Source organism: Amaranthus tricolor, chromosome 8 (assembly GCF_026212465.1).
Source record: "Amaranthus tricolor cultivar Red isolate AtriRed21 chromosome 8, ASM2621246v1, whole genome shotgun sequence".
Classification (NCBI taxonomy): Eukaryota; Viridiplantae; Streptophyta; class Magnoliopsida; order Caryophyllales; family Amaranthaceae; genus Amaranthus; species Amaranthus tricolor.
In genome coordinates this window covers 8,890,760-8,911,344 of record NC_080054.1, presented here as the reverse complement: position 1 = coordinate 8,911,344, position 20,585 = coordinate 8,890,760, and the positions used below count along the sequence as shown (strand labels likewise).

General features: G+C 36.7%; 1 protein-coding gene across 1 annotated transcript; it reads right to left on the bottom strand.

Moving 5' to 3' along the window:
- Nucleotides 1–10,575: 10,575 nt before the first annotated feature.
- On the bottom strand, nt 10,576–12,470 carry LOC130821495 (uncharacterized). Its single transcript, XM_057687282.1, has 5 exons — nt 12,307–12,470; nt 11,555–11,651; nt 11,126–11,359; nt 10,912–11,061; nt 10,576–10,836 (listed from the first exon to the last, which is right to left on the bottom strand). The coding sequence occupies exons 1-5, from the start codon at nt 12,468–12,470 to the stop codon at nt 10,576–10,578; spliced, it is 906 nt and encodes a 301-aa protein (XP_057543265.1).
- Nucleotides 12,471–20,585: the final 8,115 nt, after the last annotated feature.

Here is a 20,585-nt window from a genome sequence, read left to right as displayed (position 1 = left end):
AGGGTTGATGTCCTAATGTGGGCGGCAAAAGGCATAAGGGTTTATACAAAATTTGGGGTTTAAATAGCCTAATAACAAAGGATTTTGAATGCCCAGAAATAGCCCTCAAGAATCAGCTTGCAAAGGAATTCATTGTAGGGAAAACGATCCCATTCGACGCTGCCGAGTATAAGTCAAATTCGGTTGAATATCGTGTAAATCGGAAAATGATGCTGAGTTTAAATGGTCATTCGTCCAAAATGATGCTCTATTCGACTAAATAGAATGTCATTCGGCCAAAACAGTGAATTGCAGGCTTCTTCCTTAAACAGACTCGACCAAGTGACGCGAAGACTCGACTAAGTGAGCTTGTTCATACCTTGTCCTATATGATCCATTGAAATCACAAGCTTATTAGTCTCAAAGGTGAAAGTTGTCGCTGATACTTATTGAAGGTTTAATAGGAGTAGGACAACTCTTTTGAACGAGGGTGAATAGAGAATTTGAAGATGTATATAGAATTGCCTGACAAAAATATATTATACGAAATTTTGAATATTGAAAATAAATATTAGACAAAGTAAAAGATTTGTATTGAGGTTTTACTACAAATAGCCTAGGATTTTTATAATCCGTAGGATTCAAATCTCTTTTATTATTCTTTGAAATCCTATATCGCTAATAGAAGACCTTACTATCTTGTAACACACCAGTTCTTCCCTTAAAGTACGATCTAGAAAAATATGTTATTAATAAAAGATATCCCACTTTAACTAATGAGAAAAACAACAATTTAGTGTTAAACTAGAGGCTTATAAAATAAAAATGTAACTCTTTACAAATATGAATAAACAAAATAGATGACCGAGAGTGTAATAGTCCGAGTTAAAATGAAATGGATATTCACGTGTAAATATGAATTCCGAGATACATGTCGGACATCAAGTTAATCCAAATTCTAAGACCGACTACGTTCTAGTGAGAAATAAATAAATAAACAACAACAATAATAAATAAGTCAGCGGATGTGTTAAAAGTTTACAAATCGAGAACCTTTTTGCCTGATAAATTTATTGTCTATAAGGTAAAAGTACTTGCGATTGAAAAATAAATTAATGTTCATTAAACATATAACAATAATCAAGTGTATCGGATTGCTCAACTACGGGTTCTAATGTCTAGTTCTCACTATACAATCCCACCTGCAATCAACCTGCTAATTGTCGAATGACAACATCATTGCATGTTCCAAAGAACATAAATCAATACACGTTAGAAACTTCATACAGTTTATTATATAGATTACATATAAGCAATGAGTTCATCCTAGCGTGCAAAGGCTCTAACATTTTTAATTCATATTCGACTTTCCAATTTCCCAACTCATGTCGTTGCCCATCTTGTTCAGATCACTAGAGTGTTACCAAAATTTGAAAGAAAACAAATGGGAGAGCTAATCCCAAGGCAACCTCCGACCTAAGATGTTGCTCGTCCTGTTCGAGTTGTCAAAGATAAAGTATGCATACCCCCATGGTGATCATAATGATCCACTACTGCCATGGGAACAAATAATAATAATTCTAAATCCAACGTATCAACCCCATAGAGGTAATTAACACAATCATCTTTAATTTCCAAGTTAAATTCCTTTCAGATTATTTGAGGTCTCTAAACCTTAAGTGATATACAACATCACACCATAAAATGAATACAACATTACTTTACATAACCAATTACAAAAGTATTGTAACACTCCTGAATTTCCAACCATTTAAACAAAACCAAAATCGTGAAGGACAGGAGGAAATGTCGGTCTTACATAAAAAGAAAAGGAAAAGAATTTAAATAAACGTTAAAGATTAACTTAAGAGGTGAGTAAGTGGAAATATCGGCAGCTAAAATTGAGAATATAATGTAAATCGATAATTAGAGTAATTCAATCAAACCAATCGAACGTATCAAAGCCCTCAAAAAAATGCCATGACGAAATGAATCATCGTCTACTCATCAATTCACTAATTTCAACACGGATCGTGGTTCCAGTGTTAACGCATCGGTTTTAACGGATACAAAAGAACTATTCTTATGATCATACATCCAGAAAAGGCTCCAAAAAAAGTAATTATACAACACAAAACTTAACAAATAATATAAGAGCTACAACGTCAGGCTAATCGTATAGTGTTTTCTATAATCGTACTTCACTTTTTCCCCAATGCCAAGCAAAAGAAGCTCTTATACCTGTTACGCCAAGCTATAATCCTCCTGCTACTCAACATAATGACTATAGTCAAATGTATCATAACAGGAACATCATAGAAAGTTATGCACAAACAACAACAAACACACACACGTCAGTAATCAATGAACTTATAACAATTAGAATCATAGTACAAAAGGGTTAGGCGACGACATAACACAACAATAAAGAATCTACTCATTCGTCTTAACACTTCTATTTACTCTTGATTTCTCTTTCAAACTACTAACCCCTCGAAGTATATTCAAAAGTAGTGTATATTTTCTCTATTCAGGGCATAATGACATAGCCAAGGGCGTAATCGGCCACTCGGCGCCCACAACAAAGTATGAGCTCATACCCCCTCCGGCTGACCTTCTCAAGTCCTACCTTTAGCTCTCCGAAGCTAGAAAAACTACAATCAAACATCACAACAACTAACTTTAGCAACTCTCAACAATAAGTTAGAAACTAAGCTTATGAGTCATTAAAATTATGTATTTATGACTTCAATAACAACCTAATGAGGAATTAGTAACTCTTAACAATTAAATCACTAACAATTTCCAACACTCACAATTAACAACCAAAACCATTTCTATAGTCAACTATAATCAAAATCGTCACTAATTACCACAAAAATAATCAACCAAGTCTTAAAACAACTTATAAGATTATTGAATTAATCACCACACCACCAAAGTAGCATACAAACACAAATACACTACTAGTAATCACATCTCTAAATAAAACCCTAATCATTTAATGTTCAATTAAAATATTTTTAACTATTACTTATACTGAAATTCAATGAAACTAATACACAATCAACACACAACTCATAAACATGGTAGATTCTAATTAGAAACAATAAATTAATCGATTTGGAAAGTGAGAGATGGCTTACAGTGGGTGATACTAGGAAATGGGTCAAGAGCTTCGTGGTTCTTGTGGTGGTGGCGTGACCCAAGGTGTTGATGGTGGAGGAGGGTTACGTTTAGCCGGTGGGGAAGTAAACCCACAGCCTACTGCTACTGTGATGTGCAACCGTAGCCGCCTGCTGCTGGGGGCTGCACGTGAGAGTGAGGAGGAAGGCCGGTGCTGCTTATGGTGGTCGGAGGAGGCTACCGGCTATTGCTCCCAGGGGTTATGGCTGCTCAGCAGTGAGGGAGAGGGAAGAGAAAGGAGGAGAAAAAGGGAAGAGTGAGTGATGGCTAGAGAGTAATGAGTGTTACTCCTTAAAACCATAACGCCCCTTTTTATTTTGTTTATTCATTTATTTATTTATTTATTTATTTAGATTTGTGTTCATACGATGGACATTCGTGTGCTCACAAATTTAATAAATAATAATTTATGTTGGATATCAAAACGCTGGTGGTTTTGGTAGAAACCCTGGGGGTGCCTCAAACACTAGATTTCAGAGAAATTTTTCCGAAATTCAGCAACCTCAAGGGAATGCTAGGAATGAGAACTTTTCTGCACAACGAGGTAATCAAGGGGGCGCTACCGCAGTCATTCATAATAATGGCAGACTATCAGAAGTTAACGCAAGAAAAGCAACACAAGTGTCCGATGTGGTCACAGGTACATTTTGCATTAATTCAAAGTCTGTTATAGTTCTTTTTGATTCTAGTGCAACGTACTCGTTTATTTCTATGTCTAGAATTAAAGACTTAGGATTGGAAATCCAGAGAAAACATCTTTCTCAGTCACTATTCCTTCCGGAGAGACCTTTCATTGTAGTATGTTATTTTGTGGGGTGTTAGTCAATATAGGAAAGACAAAATTCTCAAGTGATTTGTTTTCTTTGGAAATGGAAGATCTAGATGTAATTCTTGGGATGGATTGGTTGGGTAGATATAAGGTAGTGATAGATTGGGATGGACAATCCGTAATGCTAAGCGGACCCCGAGGAGTGAAAGTTAAATATAGGAAGCTTCCTAAGAGACCCAAGGTAAAAATCCTGTCGTCCTTAAAAGCAAGGAAGCTAATCAAGCAGGGAAAACCGTGGTTTTTGTGTAGTATAAGTAAGGTGGAGGTGCGGGAGGTTCGGATTGATGGTATTCCTATAGTCCGTGACTTCAAGGATGTATTTCATGAAGAACTTCCGGTGGCATGCCACCAAAACGAGACGTGGACTTTTCAATTGATTTGGTGCCTGGGACAGGGCCAATTTCAAAAGCCACTTATCGTATGGCTTTAAGGGAAATGGAAGAATTGAAGGTGCAATTAGAGGAGTTGTTAGAAAAGGGTTATATAAGACCTAGTGTCTCTCCTTGGGGAGCCCTGGTATTGTTTGTGAGGAAAAAGGATGGAACGATGCGTCTCTGTATTGATTACAGAGAACTCAATAAAGTCACTATAAAGAATAAATATCCGTTACCACGGATTGATGTTCTTTTTGATTAATTGCAAGGGGCAGGCATCTTTTCTAAGATTGATTTACGGTCGGGATATCACCAGTTACGCATTAAGGAGGAGAATATTAATAAGTCAGCTTTCCGAACAAGATATGGACATTTTGAATTCACTGTGATGCCTTTTGCATTAACCAATGCACCCGCTGCATTTATGGGGTTGATGAATAGAGTTTTTGATGCATATTGCATCAAGAGCATTTAAGGGTAGTCTTGCAAATTCTTCGAGAAAATGAATTGTATGCTAAGGTTTCGAAGTGCGAAGTCTGGTTAGAACAGGTGGCTTTTCTGGGTAATCTTGTTTCTCAAAAAGGGATTTTCGTCGATCCGGCAAAATTAGAAGCCATCCGAGACTGGTCTACACCCCGAAATGTTACGGATATTGAAGTTTCTTGGGTTTGGCAGGATACTATCGTTCTTTTGTGAAAGATTTTTCTCATATCGCTTGCCCGCTAACATCCCTGATGAAGAAGGAGAAGAAGTTCAAATAGACCAAGGAGTGTGAGAAGGCATTTCAATTGTTGAAGGAGAAGCTAACTACCGCTCCAGTGTTGACCTTACCTGATCAATCTTTAGAATATTCCGTTTACAGTGATGCTTCCAAGCATGGATTAGGCTATGTCTTGATGCAAGATTGGAAAGTAGTAGTGTATGCTTCGCGTCAGTTGAAGACTCATGAGGTGAACTATCTGACACATGACTTGGAAATAGCGGCTGTAGTTTTTGCATTAAAAATCTGGCGTCATTATCTCTATGGTGTAAAATGCAAGATCTTCACGGACCATAAGAGCTTGCAATTTTTGTTCACTCAGTCCGAATTGAATTTACGCTAGCGGCGTTGGTTGGAATTGATCAGCGATTATGACTTGGAGATTGCTTATCATGAGGGCCGTCAAATGTAGTCGCTAATGCTTTGAGCAGGAAATCGAGGCACTCAGTCTCAGCATTGATAACTTCTTAGAAGTTGAGTAATGAGTTTGAGAAAATGAACCTAGAGATAATCCAAGAAGGGGAGTTGGAAGCCAAGTTGAGTGCATTGTCCATTCAACCCATAATCTTCGAAGAGATTATGGTTAAGCAACTGGAAGACCCCAAGTTCATTAAACTTCGAGAGCAAGTCAGTCAAGGTAGAGCTGAAGGTTTTAAAATTTATGAGGATGGTGGTCTCCGTTTTAAGGGACGATGGTGTCTACCAAATGGATGTGGTTCCTTGAAGGAGAAATTTTTGAACGAAGCTCATAATTCTAGATACTTAATTCATCTTGGTGGAGACAAAATGTATCAAGAATTGAAAGGCATGTTTTGGTGGTTGGGTATGAAAAAAAATATTGCAGAATTTGTTGCCAAGTATTTTACGTGTCAAAAGATTAAGAGTGAGCATAGAAGGCCAGCTGGGTTACTACACCCGCTGGAAATTCGGGTATGGAAGTGGGATGACAATTCCATGGATTTCATGTTGGGTTTGCCACGAACAAAAGCCGGTAATGATACTCTTTGGATTATCGTGGATAGACTTACTAAGTCGGCAAGGTTTATTGCAATGAACTATGAGTGGGATATGGAACAACTTGCCCGTGCCTATATTAATTACGTGATCCGTTCTCACGGGATGCCTCGTACTATTGGTTCATATCGGGATACTCGATATTTGTCACATTTCTTGAAATCACTACAGTAGGCTTTAGGGACCTACCTACTTCATGGTACGTCTTTTTAGCCAATGACCGATGCTCAGACATAACGTGTCAATCAGATACTGGAGGACATGTTGAGAGCAATAGCCATGGAATGGCAAGGTTCGTGGGATGAACATTTGGATCTGGTTGAGTTCTCTTATGATAACAGTTATCAAGCTACGATTCAAAGGGTTCCGTTTGAAGCATTTTATGGTCGTAATTGCCCTAGTCCTGTATGCTGGGATGATTTACTGAATTTTTCACCTTCGATCCTGATATGCTTGTTCAAATTACTGAGCAAGTAAAGTTAATTCGCGAGAAAATGAAGGTAGCCCAGGATAGACAAAAACCATATGCCGATCACCGACGTCGGCCTGATGAAATTGAAGTGGGTGACAAGGTTCTTCTTCGTGTGTCTCCAATGAAAGGAATAGTTCGCTTTGGTGCTCGTGGAAAGTTAAGCCCACGTTTCATAAGTCCTTATGACATTGTGGAGAAAGTAGGGAAGTTAACCTATCGGTTAGCGTTGCATAATGCTTTGGGTAAAGTGCACGACGTTTTTCACATTTCTTAGTTGAAACGTTACGTCGCAGCCTCTTCTCATGTATTAGATCCAGAACCGTTAGAACTTTATGAGAGCCTAACCTATGAGGAACACCCTGTCCGGATATTGGATGAGAAGGTCCGTAGTACTCGTTGGAAGAATATCACCATGGTTAAAGTATTATGGTCCAATCATCGCTCACAAGAGGCAACCGGGAGACGGATGACTCCATACGAGAGAAGTATCCTCACCTTTTCTCTCAGGTTAGTAAGTTACAGGGACGTAACTTCGTTAAGGGGGGTAGAAGGCGATAGGATTTTCGCGCGCTTCATGTTTTTAGGTTGTTTTGTGTTTGTGCGTATAGTGATTAACTTCGTTTTACTTGTTTTGTGTTTATGTGTGAACTTATTTCGTGTTATTATAAGTTGTTGTTTTGGGGTCAAAACCTTTTTAAAGGTGGTAGTCTGTTACACCTCGATATTTTCCCGATATTCTTTCCCCGATATATTTAATAATTTACTAGTAATATTATTTCTATATGAATATATTTTATTTATTATTGGGCTTGGTCATGAGATTTTAATCCTTTTTGGCAATTAGAATTATTTTGGGCCCAAACTTTTCCTTAACCCATCTTTTATTTTCAAAAATAGAAAAAATTAAAAAAATAATAAGAGGGAAATGGCAAGAGTTGACTGACCCTATGGGGACTCTTGGTGGAGTTTGTAACTCCCTTAGAGTAATGAAAGATCAATGTATTAATCCCATATAATTAACCTTTCTTAATTCCTGAATCATTTTTCACTTTTGCATTCTTTCATTTCTAAAGTTTCTAAGAAAAAAAATCCTCTCAAAATTCCTCCTAATCCACATTCCCAACTCCATTACCCTTCATCATTTGGTGTTTTTCCTTTACAATTGTGAGTATAATGATTAATCTATGTTGATTCCTAAGTTTTAATTTAAAATTCTATGATTATTATATGTTTTATCTTATAATGCATGTTTAATTTATGATTTAAACTTTGATGTATGATTTTGGGATGTATTTTTCTATCTAAATTGATGTAGGATGTTTTTAGGGTTTTAGATATGCATATATGTGAAGAAAATGATTGGTTTGTGTAATGGGTGATTTTGAAATTTATATATAAATATGAATGTTCATGTAAAAAAAATTGTGTGTGTGGTTTTTTTTATATTTGGTGGAAAAAATATTTATTTTATTGGCTAATATGAGAAATTTATAATTTTTGCTAGAAAAAAAATATACATACAAATATGTATAAAGAAATTATTGTTGAACAATGAATTTAATCTAAAAGATGGTTCATAAGAATTATATAAATTTTGTCATTCAGATGTAATAGGCAGGGTATCATTTGGAATTCATTTGTTGATGCATTTTGGCAAATCCCATAGGCTTAGGGAAATGGTAATGTGTTTTTGGGGCACTTTTTGGCTTAAAAATAGATTAAAAATACTTAGAGTACATTATAAATCATGAAAATCGGTGCACGGGGGTTTTGATGCCTTCCGGACGCAACGGTGATGTCAGAATATCAGTTTGACAGTGTTAACATACTGTTCTAAACAGAATACTAAATCTGAATTTTATTTGATGTTATGTTGTGATGAAGTATGTTGTGTGATCAAGAATTGATTGCATGAGCGGCTTGATGTTGCATGTGTGTGTGTGCTTTGATTGTGGTTTGAGAAAGTGTGAATATGTGCTTATTTTCGTTTGGACGATTGAATCATGTAGGAAGTCGATTCGTGACGGGAAGTTGATAAGTACATTTAAGATTTGCTTTTACTTTCTTAAGGCACGCACACGCAGTAAAACTTTGTACATCGTGGGTTGGTTGTTATTAAGGAATGATAATAATAATAATATATTGAATAAAGTATGAAGATGATGTTATGCTTTCTTATTCAAAAGATATGATTTCAATAACTTGATCAGCGGAGGTACTATTACCTGACTAACTATAATGTAGACGTAGTATGACGACGATTGGTGGAAAGAATTTAACTCGCGGTTTATGGGGGCTTTATGAGCCACCGCAGGGGTATGCATACTTAACCATAGGCACCGAAGTAAGGCGTGTTGCCTATGGTAGAGACTTGCTTAGGGGTTAGCTCCCTCTAATGTGTTGTCTCACTCTTGAAGTTGGGGTTTGGTCCAGCAGTATAGCTGGGAAAGTACAACAGTATGGCTGACTAATTCAATGAATCATTTTCATATTTATTAAAAGTAAATATTGAACTGTACCCGATGTATGATAGGTTGTTATATTGTTTTATTTTATAACGTTAATATTATATGATATGATTTGCTGATGTGTACCTTTGATCTTAACGATCCTGCGATGATGTTGTTTTTCCTTGCGGGGTTAATAACTAGCAGTGAGTTAAATTGCAGGCTGGGGAATGATTGTGATTTTGAATTTTATTAGCTTTTAGGAAATGGATTTGTTTAAGAGGCGACTTTGCTCTCGAGATGTATTCCTTGGAAATTTGGTTTGATATCTTTTATCCTCTGTTAAGACTAGAACATCACTAAATAATCTACAATAACTCTAGCACAACTCGATCCGCAAGTTTTAACTTAAAAAATTTCGTTTTCTCATGCCTTTATGACATCTTGGTTCAACTCGGGTCCTGCTTAGTTTTCTTTTAAAATAGAAAATATCTGTTTTAACGATCCAAGTTTTTCTAGGATGTTACATGTTGGTGGTGAGGAGGGCTACGTGGAACCGGTGGGGAATTAAACCCAAAGCCTACTGCTGCTGTGATGTGCAACCGTAGCCGCCTGCTGTTGGGGGCCGCACGTGGGAGTGAGGAGGAAGGCCGGTGCTGCTTATGGTGGTTGTGGGAGGTTACCGGCTGCTGCTCCCGAGAGTTATGGCTACTCAGCAGTGAGGGAGAGGGGAGAGAAAGAAGGAGGAGAAGGAGGGAAGAGCGAGTGACGGCTAGAGAGGTAACGAGTGTTACTACTTAAAACCATAACACGTCTTTTTATTTTGTTTATTCATTCATTTATTTATTTATTTATCTGGATTCGTCTTCTTACGATGGACCTTCCTGTGCTCACAAATTTAATAAATAATAATTATAATTCGAAGCTCTTATTTAAATTTGTGTGTGGAAGAAATTTATTAAAACTAATTTAAAAATAATTTAGTATAATTATAAAATCACCAAAAGTTATTAAAATATATTAATTAATAACGTCATAAAATCTCAGGGTGTTATAGACTACCCCCCAAGAGTAGTTTCGTCCTCGAAACTGGAGTAACCAAGGTATTAATCATGAGAATTTGTATTTCACATAACTCAAGAACGTTTTATAACCATTTTAAGCTGAAGAATTGACTCAAGGATTGTGACTTTATTTATACTATTAACGAAAGGATACATAATCTATCAAAATAGTCATTCATTTTTCATTTCGAGTATTAATAAAATCACCAAATTAACTTAATACCCAATCAGAAACATATAAATGTCACACAATTGACTGAACACAATCAATCAAAAGCATGTAAATATCACACAAATGACTCAACACAATCAATCAAAAGCATATAAATATTACATAATTGACTCAACACCATCAATCAAAATCATGTAAATTTGTAATAGGATGATATCATAGAGGAGAAAATGCGTGAAAACGCACAAAATTCTATCGCTTCTACCCCCCTTAAAGACTTAATGACGACCCCGTAACTCACTAACATCATGAAAAAGGTGTGAGTATTTCTTAGGCATGGAATCCTCAGTTTCCCATGTTGCCTCTTGTGTGCGTTGGTTAGACCATAGAACTTTAACCATCTTTATATCTTTTCTCCTCGTACTACGCAACTTAGAATTTAAGATCTCGATAGGCTTCTCTTCAAAAGATAAATTCTCATCAATGTCTAAGGGCTCGGGATCTAGCACATGCGATTTATCGGGGACATATCGCTTCAGCTGCGAAATATAAAACACATTATGGACGTTAACCAACTCATTGGGTGATGCTAGTCTATAAATGAACATTCCTACCTTTACTGTGACATCATAAGGTCCTATAAACTTTGGACTCAACTTGCCTTTCTTACCAAACCTTATGACTCCCTTCATTGGTGAAACTTTCAATAACACATAATCCCCTACAGTGAACTCATCAGGTCTTCTCTTAAGATCTGTGTAGGACTTTTGTCATTCCTAACATTGCAAAACCTAGAGTGACAGTTTCGCTGAAATAATCCCATCATACCGGACTACGACATCGACGACCATACAAAGCCTTGAAAGGTGCCATTTGAATGCTTGCTTGGTAACTATTGTTGTATGAAAATTCCACCATATCTAGGAACTCATCCAAAGATCCTTGCCTATCTAAAGCGACAGCTTGCAACATATCTTTCAGTGTCCTATTCATGTGTTCAGTTTGCCCATCAGTAGCTGGGTGAAATGATTTGCTCCTAAGAAGTTCAATACCCAAAGCTCTCTAAAATGTATCTAGTATCACAATCAGACACTATAGATCTGGGGACACCATGATATCGCACAACATTCTTAAGGTAAGATCGAGCCAACTTATCCATATCCCACTGATTATTCATTAGAACGAACCTAGCACTTTTGCTGAGTCTATCCACGATCACCCATAACGTATCATTTCCCGACCTAGTCCTCGATAAACCCAAAATAAAGTCCATGGATATGTCATCCCATATCCATACAGGAATATCCATAGGTTGGAGTAAACCTGCAGGCCTCTTATGTTCGCTCTATACTTTCTGAACGGTCAAACATTTGGAAAAAAAATTAGCAATATCTCCTTTAATCCCAGGCCACCAAAATGTCTACTTCAAGTCATGATACATTTTATCTCCTCCCGAATGAACAGAGTACTTTGAACTATGAGCCTTTGTCAAGATCTTATCCTTAAACTTTGTGCAAGTAAAAGCTACACACCATCGACCCTTGTATCAAATGCTACCATCCTCGAATATCGTGAATCCTTCACCTTTCCCTTCTTTGACCTGCTCCCTTGTTTTCTCCAATAAGGAGTTACTCGCTTGATTTGTTTAAATTACCTCAAAAATTGAAGATTAGATAGATAAGGCTGCTAACCGAAACAGTAGGCTGTTTACCTACTCAAATCATCGGCTACCATATTAGCCATGGTAATTATACTCCACGTCATAGTCACTAATCAACTATAGCCACGTTTGCTGCCTCATATTCAAATTTTGTTGCGTATACAAGTATCTCTAGCTCTAATGATCAGTATAAATCTTGCACTTCACTCCATACAAGTAATGTCTCCGAATTTTCAGGGTAAAGACAATGGCTGCTAGCTCCAAGTCTTGAGTCGGCTAGTTGACTTCATGTGGCTTAAGTTGCCTTGATGTATAAGCAATCACCCTTCAATCCTACATCAATACACACCCTAACGCATCTTTCGAGGCATCGCTATATACAAGATATTCAAATGTGCTGTCTAGAAGGGTCAAAATCGGTGCTGTAGTCAATCTCTCCTTCAATGTTTGGAAGGCTTCCTCACATTGCTCAGTCCATTGAAATTTCTGGTCTTTCTTCATCAAATTGGTCATCGGTCAGGCAATCTTTAAGAAATCCTTTACAAATCTTCTATAATAACCGGCCAAACCCAGAAAACTTTGTAGGCTAATCCCTCACCACCACAATCTTAGCGGGATCTATAGTATCTCCCTCTCTAGATACAAAATGCCCCAGGAATGATACTTTCTTAAGCCAAAACTCACACTTAGAAAATTTGGTATAGAATTGATTCTCCTGAAGTATCTACAATACTTTCCTCAAATGTTGCTCGTGCTCTCCTTCAACCTTCAAATACATCAAGATATCATCAATGAAGACTAACAAACTTATCAAGACATGCACTAGATACCCGATTCATTAAACACATGAAAGTTGTTGGTGCATTTGTCAACCCAAATGGCGTCACTGTAAACTCAAAATGCCCATAGTGAGTCCTAAAGGCCGTCTTCGGTACATCTCAATTAATGATAGCCAGATCTCAGGTCAATCTTGGAAAACATCCCAGCTCCCTTAAGTTGGTCAAACAAGTCATCAATTCTCGGTAGAGGGTATTTGTTCTTCACAATAACCTTGTTCAACTTACGGTAATCTATGCATAGTCTCATACTCCCATCCTTCTTGCGAACAAACAACACAGGTGGCCCCTAAGGCAAAACGCTCGGTCGTATGTACCCTTTCTCTAAAAACTCTTGTAGTTGTTTTCTCAATTCTTCCATCTCTGCTGGCGCCATCCTTTAAGGCACTCTAGATATGGCTCCCTCCCTGCGGTAATAAGTCTATGGTAAACTCACTCGAGTAGGTGGCATTTCAGGTATTTCATCTGAAAAGACATCTATAAACTCGTTTAGGACAAGACCAGACTTAGGGGGTCACAACCTTGTCCTCTATCCTTTGAACATGACATAAGTAACATGGTAATCCTTGTTTCTGCAATCCTCTCATCCTCAAGGACGATACCACCACTAGTGGAAAAAACCTCGTTTGCTGCGGTTTTTTTGCCATTATTTGTTGCGGTTTTGGCCCCCAGTAATAGTGATAGCAGCAAATGTCCTACTTTAAATGCTGCGGTTCAAAACCGCAGCAAATAAGGGCATTATTTGCTGCGGTCATGGGCTAAAACCGCAGCAAATAATGGGTGTTATTTGCTGCGGTCAGGGGGAAAAACCGCAGCAATAAGTGTGGCATTATTTGCTGCGGTCAGGCCTAAAACCGCAGCAATAAGTCTCTTTTTTTTTTTTTCTTTTTCCGTTTAATCCTTATAATAATGCAATAATATTACAATGTAATAACAGTGATTAATCCAATGATAATCACAGATAATCAACATTAATCTCTTTGTAATAATAAACTCTCGCTCGTATATATATATAATATAATATGTACGTACATATATATATATATATACATTAAATAAACTATAAAAAATAATCAATACTAATTACAATTTATCAAGGACAAATATTAGCAAGATACACGGCAATCTTGTCTTTTAATTCGCGCATCTCTTCACTTCTCAAAGCGCGTGTTTCCCTCGGGTTGTGCTGGATTCCTCACCTTGTTTTGTAAAACACCCATGTGTCTTTCAAAAGGATAACACCACCTTAAAAAAACTGGACCCAAAAGTTTGATCTCACGAACGAGATGGACAATAAGATGAACCATTATGTCAAAGAAAGAAGGTGGAAAATACATCTCAAACTTGCATAAAGTTACAATCACGTCGAGTTGAAGTGCATCAAGTTTAAAGGGATCAAGAACTTTACTACAAATTGTGTTGAAGAACGAACATAGCTCGGTAATAGCATATCTCACATGTTTTGGCAGTATTCCACGGATTGCAATTGGTAAAAACACTTGCATCATTACATGGCAATCGTGAGATTTCATGCTTCCCAACTTCAGCTCACCATTTAGGCTAACAAATCTCTTCATGTTGGATGAGTACCCAGACGGAACCTTAATGCCATACAAACACTCACAAAATGTCCGCTTCTCTGCTTTGGACAATGTGTAGCAAGCTGGAGGCAAATAAACTTTGTCATTAAGCATCTTCTTCTTACTGCCACCAACTTCATCATCAGCTCTATTTCTTTTCTTACTCACCCTAACATGTGCCCACAACTCCGGACGAAGACCCTTACATTCAAACCAATCTCGCACGGCCCTAACATCTTTTGTCTTACCCGGAATGTTCATGAGAGTCCCGAGTATGGCATCGCATACATTTTTCTCTATATGCATAACGTCAAGACAAACTAACCTGTAGATCTCTCCAATATGGAAGCTTCCAAAAGATTGATTCTTTTTCCATAATCGGCCTTCAACTCCCTTAAACTGTTCATAAACCTCATAACCGGTCAATGGTCGACGAGCTACACGGTCCTCAACCTCCCCATTGAACAACTTCTTCTTCTTACGATATTGGTGGTCTCGTGGGAGGAACTTTCGATGGTGCATGAATACGTGTTTGCACTTAGGAATCCACGTGGATTCCATGTCATCGATACATATCGGGCATGCTTTCTTCCCTTTGTTCTTATACCCCGATAAGTTGCCATATGCCGGAAAATCATTAACGGTGCATAAAAGCATTGCACGCAAGGTGAACTCCTCATTAGCATATGCATCAAACACTGAAACGCCTTCATCCCACATCTTTCTCAAATCCTCAACGAGAAGTGCAAGATACACATCTATGTCATTGGCAGGTTGTTTAGGACCCGAGATAAGAAGCGAAAGCATTATGTACTTACGCTTCATACACAACCAAGGTGGCAAATTATAGATCACTAAAAGTACCGGCCAAGTACTATGTTGAGAACTAAGATTGCCGAACGGGTTCATTCCATCCGTACACAGTCCGAGCTTTAAATTACGAACCTCATCCCCAAAAGTCTTATGCAACCTATCAATACTCTTCCACTCCGGAGAATCAGATGGATGTGTGAGCAAGTGACCTTTCTTCACCCTATCTGCATGCCACCTCAAATTTAATGCATCTTTCTTTATAGAAAACAAGCGCTTGAATCTAGGTATTACTGGAAGATACCACAATACCTTAGCCGGGGGCCCTTTAGCATCCCGAGCCCCTTTACGCTTGTAGCGCGATAACCCAAACCTAGGACACTCTTCTAAGTTCTCGTTTTCATTCCGATACAACACACAATAATTCGGACACGCATGAATCTTCTAGTACTCTAAGCCGAAAGGACACATGAGCTTTTTGGCATAATATGTCGACTTTGGAAGTTCATTTCCCTCAGGAAGCATTTCACCTAACGCTTCTAATAACATTGTGAAACTAGCGTCACTCCAATTGAACGTTGACTTAATGATGAAAATTGTCAACACTGATGTTAGTTTGGTGAACTTTGTACATCCAGGGTACAAAGGCTTTTGAGAAGCCTCTGTCAACAAGTCAAAAACACGAGGACGTTTTCCTAACTCATCCTCGACTCCCTCCATCATCTCATCAACACGATCCACATCCTCATCGACATTCTCTTCATCTGTCTCATACCCATCAACATGATCTACTACATCCTCATTGACATCGGCCACATTATTGACGCCCTCAACAACACTTATCTCTTTGTAAACTCCCTCCTCACCATGCCAAACCCAAACATGATATTGAGGCCTAAACCCACGTCGAAGTATGTGCTCCCTAAGGATATCAACACTATCTACCTTTGATACATTGCCACAACTGACACATGGGCAATAAAAACCAACTCCCCCCGTCCTAAATTGATGTTCAACCGCAATACTACAAAATTCTAATACGCCATCGATAAATTCCGACGATTCAATGCTTCCATACATCCAAGAATGATCGTTTGACATCCTAATTAGTGTGATTAATTGATTCAAAACAAAATTAATACACTAACTTAACCTTAAACAAATCACAATACATTTCATAGTCAACTTATCATTAACAAAGTTCAAGTTGCACTAATATATCGTTGATCACAAGTGGGTAGTTCTCTAACACAACTATAACCAATTCACAATACATGCCATAGTCTATCTAGTAAGTAGTATCTATCATCTAAACGTAATTCACAATACATGCCATATATATATATATATATATATATATATATATATATATATATATATATATATATATATATATATATATGTATATATATATATATATATGTATATATATATATATATATATGTATATATATATATATATATATATGTATATATATATATATATATATATATATATATATGTATATATATATATATATTTATATATATATATATATATATATATATATATATACATATATATACATATATATATATATATATATATATATATATATATATATATATATATATATATATATATATATATACATATATATATATATATATATATATATATATACATATATATATATATATGTATATTTATATATATATATATATATATATATATATATATATATATATATATATATATATATATATATATATATATATATATATATATATATATATATATATATATATATATATATATATATATATATATATATATATATATATGTGCGTGTGTGTGTGTGTGTGTGTGTGTAATATATATAGATATATATGGAACTGGTGGCACATTCGTTTTCTTTTCTTTTCTTTTTTTTTTATATCTTTAACTAACTATTATTTAAAAACAAATTTCCTTTTCATTTCTCATGCCCATTTATATTTTTTTCATCAAGATTGGATAAATGATATTTTATATGCAATCCTATCTCTAAAATAAGATGACCATATCATACAGATCATTTAGCCCATATCATACATATCATACAGACCATACCTATCTCTAAATGATATTTTCATTTCTTTGTTTTGATCATGATCTAAATTAGAACAAAGCAACAAGAACAGAAGGGTTTTGACATTAAATGCGACCAGCAACAAGAACAAAGCAATGCGACCAGCAACAAGAACAGTAAGCAACAATGAGATATTTTAATGCTTATTGAAATTAAAAAGAGAAATACTACCTTAATTCATGAGTTTTGAAGATGAACAAGCAAATGTCTTTGGTTTCAAACAACGGTTTTGAAGAATGCGCACACAGTAGAACAAGCAAACGTTTGTTCTGGGTTCGTTTGTGAATGAAAATGAAGATGAACACGTACAGTAAGAAAAACGTTTGATTGAGAGAACAAAGCAGCAGTAGCAAACGTATGGGTTTTGAGAGAACAAAGAATGGGTATTCGTTTGAGAGAACAAAAAAGGCAGTAGTTTAATCGTTTTTGAGAGAACAAAAGGGTTTTGTGAGGGTTTATTGTGAAATAAAAGAAACTGATAATCGATGGCGGGTTTTCTTAAAATTCCAAAGGTTATTTGCTGCGGTTCAAAGGAAACCGGAGCAATTTTGTTAATTTTGAAGGTTTATTTGCTGCGGTTCTTGAAAAACCGGAGCAATTAACGAAATTCCAAAGAGCTATTTGCTGCGGTTTGGCCTTAACCGCAGCAATTAATGAGTTTTGAAGGCTATTTGCTGCGGTCCTGTGGTTAACCGCAGCACTTATAGTTTTTTTTTCTTATTAATTTTTCTCTTTATTGCTGCGAATATAAATAAACCGCAGCAAATGATGAGCAGCAAATACGTTTTTTTCCACTAGTGCACTTTAGCCCGTAACCCTGAAGTGCCCTTGCTATACTTTAACCTCTTTCCCTTAGGCCCCAGAAGCCTTACTTCTTGTTTGTCGCACTCAATCTGTACATTAGAATGACCTAACCAATCCATCCCTAGAATAATGTCTAGGAAAAACAAAATCCCCTATGGTCAAAAGAACTCCTCTATATAGCCTTGTACACCAGAACAACACTCTTGATGGAATCGCTACGACATTAGAGCTGAATTCAAGGCTCTTTAATAATAAATTGTCAATCTTGGATGCACGTACAAGAGAATCAGATGCTCTAGTATCAAACAATACTTTAACAGGTACAGAATTCACAAGGAACGTACCATTCACCACATCTCTCGCCAACTCTGCCTCCTTTCTATTGATAGATGTCAACCTCCCAGTAGTCAGATAAGCTATAGTCGTACTGGCGCCTCAAATGCTATTCCCGGTGTTGTTTCCATTAAATCCTCCAGACTTAAAGCTACTTTGAGGAGTGTGGTTTCCATTCCAATTCCTCTTATGGTTCTGATTCCTACCACTGCGATCGTTCCCGTTCTTGTTATTTTCAACATTTCCCGGCCTGGAGTTTTGTTGACCACTATGTTGTTGAGCTGGATTTCCATGTTTCGCAAAACACTCATACTCTCGGTGTCCCACCTTGCCAAAATATTTGCATTCCACCAGATTTCCATTGTAGTCTTTCCCCGGGTGATTGTTGGGACACTTGGCGCAGAAGAAGACCCTTTCCTTGCCATGACGATCCTTGATCACCTTCTGATCATTTGCACCTCCCAATTGAGGCTTACCATTTATCTTATTCCCGGTGTTGGTCGTTGAAGCTTCGATGTCTCTTGTTTTTATGGAAGCTGTTTGCTGAATAAAGCTTTCCTTCCTTTTCTCCCCACTGGTGGCTGCCACACTACTCATCTCACGCCTTTTTCCTTTGTCCATCTTTTTCAAGCTCCCAACTTGTGCAGCTCTTTGGTACATAGCGTCCAAAGTGGTGTATTTGTCACTATCGATGTGAACTTGCACCGTATTCACTAATCGCAACTCGAATCTTTGCATCTTCTTTTCTTAGGTGAGGACGTCATCTGGGATGTATTTAACATATTCCATGAATTTCTTGTAGTATTCATCTACGGACATCTCGCCCATCTAGAGCCAAGCAAATTCATTGGAATTTTGCTTCCTGATATGCGGTGGGTAAAACTTTTCTCATATCAGCATCTTGAATTCTTTCCAACTCAGCTGATTATCGGGATCACTCATCACACTATCCCTCGCGTTTGACCACCAATAATTTGCCTCTTTTTGAACGTAGAATGCATCCTGGTCTACCCTCAAGTTCTTAGGTCATTGCACCAAGTTGAACAATTTGTCAAACTCTCACAACCAACTTTCCAAAGCAGGCGGTTCCTAGTCCCCAAGTATGTAAGAGGTTTGCTCTAAGAGATTCTCTTTTTGATAGAGGAAGTTGTCTCTAGGGTAAGCTTGGACTTGGACCTCCTTTCCTCAGTAGTTCCATAACCTGCTCACATAGTGCCTTTTTAGAAGAGCGTTGTCTCTAACGCTTGCTAGATAGATCAGACATTTCCTGTTAACATCATATCCACCAAGAATATAAGTTTATTTCTCCATCTATGCCAAAATGATGAGAATGTGTGGTATTGAAGATCTTAACTCCTGATCTAAACTTAACTACATGTCTACTCCTACCCCCATGATAATCAACCTTATACAATATTACGCTTATCTACTTTTTCAATTGCAAACACGAACTATATAAGCTTGGCTTAAAGAATTTCAAAAATAAACAGTTGAAAGACGAAATTCACATATAGGAAATGAATGTTGTCATATATAAATTCTTGAGCACCCAAGACGTAACGCATTAACCTTCTTATACCAATAAGGTTCAAATTCACATCACAATTAAGTATTATTATACAAATTAATTAGTAGGTTGTACCAAAAGAATCTTAACACTATATAATGCTCGATATGCAAAGATCGTAACTAGGATCTATTAAGCAAGCCAATATTCGTAAGAAAGTCATAAGTGTGAAAAACTTACACTTATGCGTCTAATATCAAGTTACTAAATGTATTCTACTTATGGACATGCAATGATAATCACAACGCAAAACATAAGTCGTATATCTATCGCAAATCTACCCCAACTCTCACACGTAACATTAACTTTAAACAATTCCTTGAAGACTTTAGAATACAAGTGTCAAAGTAGGAACCATTAGCTTTGGTAACCACCTGTAACACCCTTGAATTTCCAACCTCTTAAAAAAAACAAAAATCGTGACGGACGAGAGGAAATTTGGGTGTTACATATAAAGAAAAGGAAAAAAAATTTAAATAAACGTTAAAGATTAAGTTTAAAGAGGTGAGTGAGTGGAAATTTCAGTAGCCTCTCTACTGAAATTGACAATATAATGTAGATCGATAAACAGAGTAATTCAACTAAAG